The 7576-nt window shown below is 35.6% G+C and overlaps 1 protein-coding gene across 1 annotated transcript; it reads right to left on the bottom strand.

Moving 5' to 3' along the window:
- Positions 1–2896: 2896 nt before the first annotated feature.
- On the bottom strand, positions 2897–7256 carry LOC141599399 (TIP41-like protein). Its single transcript, XM_074419385.1, has 8 exons — positions 6888–7256; positions 5502–5687; positions 4781–4871; positions 4539–4631; positions 3999–4058; positions 3862–3903; positions 3590–3718; positions 2897–3190 (listed from the first exon to the last, which is right to left on the bottom strand). The coding sequence occupies exons 1-8, from the start codon at positions 7025–7027 to the stop codon at positions 3080–3082; spliced, it is 852 nt and encodes a 283-aa protein (XP_074275486.1). The 5' UTR covers positions 7028–7256; the 3' UTR covers positions 2897–3079.
- Between the last annotated feature and the right edge of the window lie 320 nt (positions 7257–7576).

The raw sequence follows: 7576 nt of genomic DNA, 5'->3' as shown, positions 1-7576 counted from the left end.
GAGGTAACAAATAAAATTAGGGACGTGATTTAACAATTATAGAACCATTATTATTAAGAGCAACTCAAAAAAAAAGAAACGACGTTTAAGCCAACCGTATATTATTACGCATACCACTATATAACTGTAATACGGATTATTAAATGCGCAGAATCTAAGAGAGAGAAACTCGGAAAAACAAATTTTCGCGTTCAACTTTACTTTCTTTCACACCCCTCTGTAATGGCGAACCATATCAACGACGTGGATCTACAATGAATTTCGATGAATTCTTCTCATATCTTGGAATACTCAACCCTAGCTACCATTGAAGCTCGTTTTGAATCACTGTCCAAGTTGCGATCACAAGAGGTTAATTATAAATTTTGCTATTATTTTTTATTTTTTATTTTTTGAAATTTCTCGTTAATCAAGTTTATTTAGTATTCACAATTAATGATATAAGTCTATGATATCAGGACTATTGTTAAATTCGTGAATGTGATTCATGAAAAACATTTATTTTTTTAATTTATTTTTTGAAATTTCGCTTAAATTCTTCAAGTAGTGGAAACTTCACAAATAAGATTATAAGGAGTTGTTAAATTCGTAAATGTGACTCATGAGTAACTTATTTTTAAAATTTTTTTGTTGAAATTTTTCTCAATCAATTTTATTGAGTAGCGGAAACTTTGATATACGGAGTACTTTGTTATTTTCTTGATTTGTTGATTATGTTGGGAATAGGGGTTTTCTAGCCAACTTAAGTTTTTTTCAATTGTCCCACATTGGTAAGTAAGTGTGAGTTTTATTGGTTTATATAACCCTTCACACTTTACACTATCACTAGTGGGTCAATGGAGCATTTTGTAGAGGCTTGCGAGGTGCTTAATTCAACTCATGCACGCGTTTCGTGCGGGAGCCCGAATTCGGATTTTGGATTTGGGAATGGCCTGCGGCGGGCTGTACCTATCTTTTTTGGCCTGAGTTTTGTACTTTTGTTGCTTTAACTGTCTAAGTTCATACAGTTGTGTTTAACAACTTGGTCAATTGTGACTGTTAGTGGGTGAGACTTGAGAGTAATGCTCCCATATTTGTGCGTTTGACTACTGCAATTAAGGAGCACGTTTTGGCTCCATTAACTGTTTCAGTTCGACTATAAATACGAGGCTCTCTTCAGCTATTAAACACACAACAACAATCTCTTCCTCTCTTCTCTCTTGTACATTTCTGGGTTAAGATATTTCAGTCGTTCCAATGCTTTCAGTCTTGAGTGGGCGTGGTTGAGTACAGTGTTCTCCACTGTTGCACCGTGATTTCTGGTACTACGGTATAAAGATTTTTTCGAAAAATTCCTAAGTGTTCAATTTTTTCCAAAAGCAATATTCCAAAAGGTTTAAAATTTAAAAAACAAAGTCTTGAAATAATTTCAGCAATATAAGAGCAAGTCCAATGGTTTAGCATAAGGATTTGCTTGCAATTTCATAAAATTGCAAGCTAGTAGCTAAACCATTGGAGATAGTCATGTAGAGTAGCTTAGTTTAAGCAACTAGCCTCATGAAGCTAGTAGCTTAAAGTGGCCCACAACTTAAAATCAACCAATAGGAAAATTAGTTACATATTTTAATTAATTAAATAAAATTTATGAAAGATAGCTAAACCATTGGAATAATATGGTAGCTTAAAATTGTTATGGCTTAAAATGTGATGTAGATTTATTAAGCTAGTAGTAAGTAGCCTACCATTGGACTTGCTCTAAGAGTTCAAATTCAACAAGTCAACTCTAAATTTGTGCATCTTAATTCTTTATTAAAATGGAAAGTTGAACTTGTCGAAGGATTAAAGCTATAAAAGTTTTTTGCCATTTTAGTAAAGACTTAAAAGTTATAAAATCTGAAAAGAGCTAAAGTATTCTGATTTTTGTGTACTTACAATCAATCTAAGGCTACTTAATTTATTAAGGAATTATATTATCTAAGGTACCCACCTTAAGTCAATTCTTCCATTATAAATAAGAAGCCTTAACATCATTTATTGTTAAGACTTTTAAGAGCATTCATTGTAAAACACTTGCAAATCATTTAAGCATTTAAAGCTTTGTTCTTCAATCATTTGCAAAACCGTTTTTCTGTTTTCAAAAAGTTTTCGTTTGTTTTAAAGCTAGAAAATCTCCAAGTATTAGTTCGTTTCACTATTGCATAAAGAGTATTTCAATGATCTCGTGTTTATGTCTTGAATTGTGATCTCCATTTTCATTTAAGTGAACCACTAAGATTCAAAGACTTTGTAAACCTGTGAGATATAACTTAGAAACTGTTGAGGCATAATAACTTTAAGTTTGAGTTGCAAACGGGGTTGGTTGGAATAGTTATTTTCAATGTAATGATTTAGTTAAGTTTGAGTAAATTTTTAAACAAACAATAAAATAACAATTGGACGTAGGCTCCAGAGTAGGAGCCGAACCAATTTTTTAAACATCATCTTGTTTGTTTATTTACTTTTACGTTCTTTTATCATTGCACTCTCGTTTATCAATCTCGCTGCGAGTGTTGTGCAACAGTCATCCATGACTATACTATTGCATAGACCACTAGAGATGTTATCAATATTTTCCTTCTCATTCAAATTTAGGCCATTGTTATTTCCAACCTCTAGAGATGGAAGTGGACCGTGTTTGGAGGAGAGAATGGTCCGGCCTCGGCCCACAAACGTGGGCTTCGTGTCGTGTCGGTGAAATGAAGTGGTGGCCTAGGTCACAGTGTGCCGTGTCGTGTCGTGCTTGAGCGTGCACAAACAATTCCTCCACCAACTCAATGTCCGCTTTCATTGCCCACTAGGCTTGAGAATACTAATAGAATACCAGTAGTACTTCACCATAGATCTAATTAAGTACTTTACCGAGCACTAGACCACCATAGATCTAATTAAGTACTTCACCATAAATAAATAATTGTGAATTATTAATGGCAATGCAATAGAATGATAAGAGGAAAGAATTGTCAAGAAAACACCTAATTAAGTACTTCACCGAACACTAGAGCACCATAGATATTCAAAGCTCACATTTTGTTTACTAATAACGATAATGGACATTTACAGCTTAAGGATTGTAATCCAACTTAAGCTTTTGTGTGTTGTGCTTGATGACAGGAAGCCTTGAACTAATCACGCTCGGATCATTATATGCAGCAGTATCAGCAGGATACCCTTTCTGCAATATGCAAGGAAGACGGGTCAGATTCAATGAATCAACCACTTGCTGTAGATTCAATCTATCATATCAAGATGAGTATTTCATAAATACGATTACTCTCTTGTGAGACCGTTTCAGGCTAATATAGTGTGAGACCGTCTCATGTTAATATAACGTGAGATCAACATATACAATCATGAACTTCACTCATATGGCCATATGTCCATTAACTCAAACTCCAAGAATAACAATCATTTGATTTCATGTAAGTCTGATGTTAACTGTCTCGAAGGAGAACATGTCTCGAGTTCAATTTTTGGGGAACGCAACAATGTTAGAACTTGGAGGAAGCAAGCCATCTAACCCAAAAGCACTAGAGAAAAGAGGTACAGGAAGAGAGTGGGATATTAGACTTACAGCGGCCAGGGCATTGAATGTGCCCTCTTTCCAGCAGCTTTCACGAAGAATAACAGGAAAAGATTGCTCCTTAAAAACACAATGCATACGAGTATCCCTTAGTCTCATAAGCGCTCCATCAACTCTCAGCTGAAAGCAAGAAGAAGCCATTAACAAATGTCAATTACAGGCTGATTAATCAAGGAAAAAAAGGCTGGTCTTCAAAGTCAAACTGCTTAAGAAACAATGCTTCATAGCGAGAATTTGAATCTCAACAAAGATTGATAACCCACCCAATATCTTAGAAGGAGAAACCATCCACTCGGCATAATCCTCTGAAAAAAAAACACAAGTATCACAATCAGTGATCTAAGCGGCCAGGGAAATGCAGCTTGGTTACAAGGATAGTACGGTCAAGTGTCATGTTTACCACTTTGACAGTCAAAAGAGATACTCCACTGTCAGCTAATTCATCTTCGTACAAAACCACCTGAAATGGTTTTGAAAAGTAAGCTACAATGGAAAAAGGCTACAGTGCAATCTGCTATACAAATATCGTCGAAACCTCACATTTAGTCTAGAGGTATCATGTATCTGCTCTAGTCAAGAAAACGCACAATCTTGATACAACAACAACAAAACCTTTACATAGGTTGGGGTCGGCAAACATGAATCATCATCCGGAATCCATATAGGTTTGAATCCGCCAATACGGTCAAATATGAACCAGAAGGCCCCAACCATCAGACCAACTTAATTATTGTAAAAAAAGCACAATCTTGATGAATGTTTAAAATTAGCAAAATTAGTGAATCAGATCTTGCATTCACTTGAAAAATAAAACAAGTAGATTCACTGAGAGTCTTCCGGTGAGAATATTAGATTAACAGATACATAGCTGAAAATGCATTACAAAGATAGCCCTTAAGATAAAAAGATATAAGGTGTTTTATCATGTTCAAATGCTAACCTCGTCATAAAAGAGGATAGGCTCTTTGGACGTGAGAGCAGCCACATCGATCTTCTCCTCACAGTCCTCCCAATAAAGATTGCAGGCTGCAGCCTATAATTTTGCAGAATCATTGCATTATAATCTTTTAAGACATATTTAGAAACCCCACAATTATCAAGCAATCGGTAAACTGAAGAGCGAAATGTTAACAGATTGAGAAACCCCAAAAATTATGAAGCAATCAGAGAATAAATGGGTACCTTTTTGCTATTTGTGTCAATCATTTCACTTCCACCATAAGGTGTAGTGAATGTATAGTCGTAATCCAATATCACCTGTTCAAAAGGTTTGCTGCAAAATTATGAGAAGCGCCATGAGAATAATTACGAGAATGTATACTAAGAGTCTGCTATTAATCCTGTTTTCAGGATACTTGCTAAATGTAAGAGGTTAAATGCCCAGTTTCTTCAAGCTAGTCAGGTGCTACGAAATAAGACTGCTTTGCCATTACAATGCTTGTACTGAATTATCAGGTATATGCTTTTCTTTTGTTTTGAAAGGGAAATAACAACAAAAAATCCACAGAAATTAATTTCAGTCTCTTCTTTTCTCCCTTCATTTTTTTGACAAGCGGTACAAACTACTGAACTGTTATGATGACGGGTATGGAAGATTGGTATTACTCTTTATGTTTATTCTCCAAGTGCCAATCTCATGCTATTTTCATTCCCAAGTACAATACGTTTACCTCATGGCAAGACCCACCGGTTGCCTTGTTGCTTTTATTCAGCTAAAGATACATTTACTTCCAGTTTTCCCATCTAGTAATAACGTATATACTCCGCACTTATTCCCTTCTCTCGCTTCGTAAGAGCAAAACAATGAATGATTCGTTTTTAAATACGTTTGACAAAAGAACCCAGCCTATTCTTATGGTGATGGTTGGGAAACAAGATTGGAGCCCTAATCAGAGAAACTAACCTTCTAAATTTCCACTTAGCAGCAGCAGGAACTTCAACAGGTGGCAGAGCCTCGGCCTTCCAGCCAGCTAAAGCATCAAATGCGTTGAAACTAATTTTCGTGCCACTAGCTAGATGTGTAAGACTTAAAACACTGTTACCAAATACCATTTCAGGCAAATGAGACGTCTTAAGTCTTTCTTCCCATCTGTATCAACAGGTAATTACCCATTAAAGTCATCTCAATTCTCAAGCCAGGTAAACAAATAGAAGCAAAGAACATCAAAGCCAAAACTTTAAACCAGGCCTATTTATGTGATAAATTTATTCACGAAGTAAATTATTCCAGAACCAACTTAGCGGATAATGGAGCAACAACGTCATCGTCATCAACCCACTGCCTCAGAGGCCTGCCTATAGCAAGTAAGTGGGGATGGATGTATGCAGCCTTGCCGCACCAAGAAAGGTGTTTCTGGGATACGAATACACGATGGACGATTAGGTTAAAAGAAAGGCACGAGACAAACATCAACTTGGACGAACAGCACTAAGTGAAAAACTCACACTCCAGATTAGAGAAGTACTGTTATCATCTAACAAGTTCTCAAATTCTATAGAAAGTGGACTTTCCAACACCGATAGCTTCATTTCGGGATAGTACCACAGAAATGAAGTTTGTGCTTAATAAGAGGCTGTAATAGAGAGTATATTAACTTATACCAACATTTAACTCGAAAAGTCCTGCAATTCATTCCCTCAGAGAAAAATCAAGTGTTGACAATGGTTATATGCGAAGATTGCAGGTGTTTAATACTCCAAACACGAATAGATCATATAATGCCAAAGCCACAAAATTTAGGTCAAATAATGCCAAATATGTTGGACAATCGTTATATGCAAAAACCGCAGCTGTTTGAAATTCCTCAAATAAGGCGAAAGCCAAAAACTTAGGTCAATATCTCACAAAATTATCACACACAAATAAATTTATCAAACTTTAAGCTTACCAAAGCGGCTCGACAGTAATATAATCAAGTCGAAAAATTCGAAAGGAAGTTTAAACAACTAAACTGCAATAGAAAAATCCTAAACGAAAATAAACTTAGGTCAACAAGTGTCGAAAAATCTCGAATAAACGAGTAATCACAAATCAAATTAAACACTGAACACTATCACATATTCACATTTCAGTAATCAACACAGAAATTACTCAATACTATTAATAATAAATTGATAAAATCCAAATTCATGCCTTAAATTCATCAGAAAAGAATCCTAAACCTACAAAATTAGGTCAACAAGTGCTAAATTGATAATTCGAATCAAATTAAACACTGTAAAGTCGCAAATTCGGAATTCATGCCCTAAATTGATGCGAAAAAATGGAGAAAAATGAGGAAAATCATACAATAGAAGTTCTGGAGAAGTGAGAATAGGGCGATTGGAAGATTCGATTTCCCAACCGCGGATACGCAAGCCTAGTCGTCCATTTGTTAATGGTTCAGCTCCTGCAGCTTTCAGTTCTTTCTCGTCGATCTCTAACTCCATCTTTTTCTTCTTCTTCTTCTTCTTCTTCAACTTCAATGGTTAGTTGCCTTTGAAGTTTGAACTAATTGATGTTATTGTACATTTTTTATTTTTGGAATATATTTTCAAAAAAATATCAGTCAGTAGACCAAAAAAAAAAACAAATATTCTATTGATTTTTTTTTGGGGGGATAGCGTGAGAACTCGCCGCTGTAACATAGAAAGATCGCGAGTATACGTGATAGCTCCAAGAATTCAGGCCATAAACCCGCATAAATAGACCTGCCAAAATCAACCTGGTCCGAGACCCGACATTGACCCGAACCACAACCCCCGAGTATGACCCGAAACCCGGCCCGAACATGACCTGAGTTTTGTTGACCTGATACTGACCCAACCTGAAATGACTCAATCCAAAACCACCCGACTCGAAAATGATCCGACGAAACATAACTCTAATTGTACAAAAAAAACTTGAAGTGACTAATTTAAATGCACACATAATATTATTTACGTTAAAATAAAGAATCTATTATCAAAATTTAAAGTACTTTTTTCTCTCTTAATAAC

The sequence above is a fragment of the Silene latifolia genome, chromosome 9 (assembly GCF_048544455.1).
Source record: "Silene latifolia isolate original U9 population chromosome 9, ASM4854445v1, whole genome shotgun sequence".
NCBI lineage: Eukaryota > Viridiplantae > Streptophyta > Magnoliopsida > Caryophyllales > Caryophyllaceae > Silene > Silene latifolia.
Note: the sequence above shows the minus strand (reverse complement) of the source record. Positions and strands in the feature narration are given on the sequence as shown.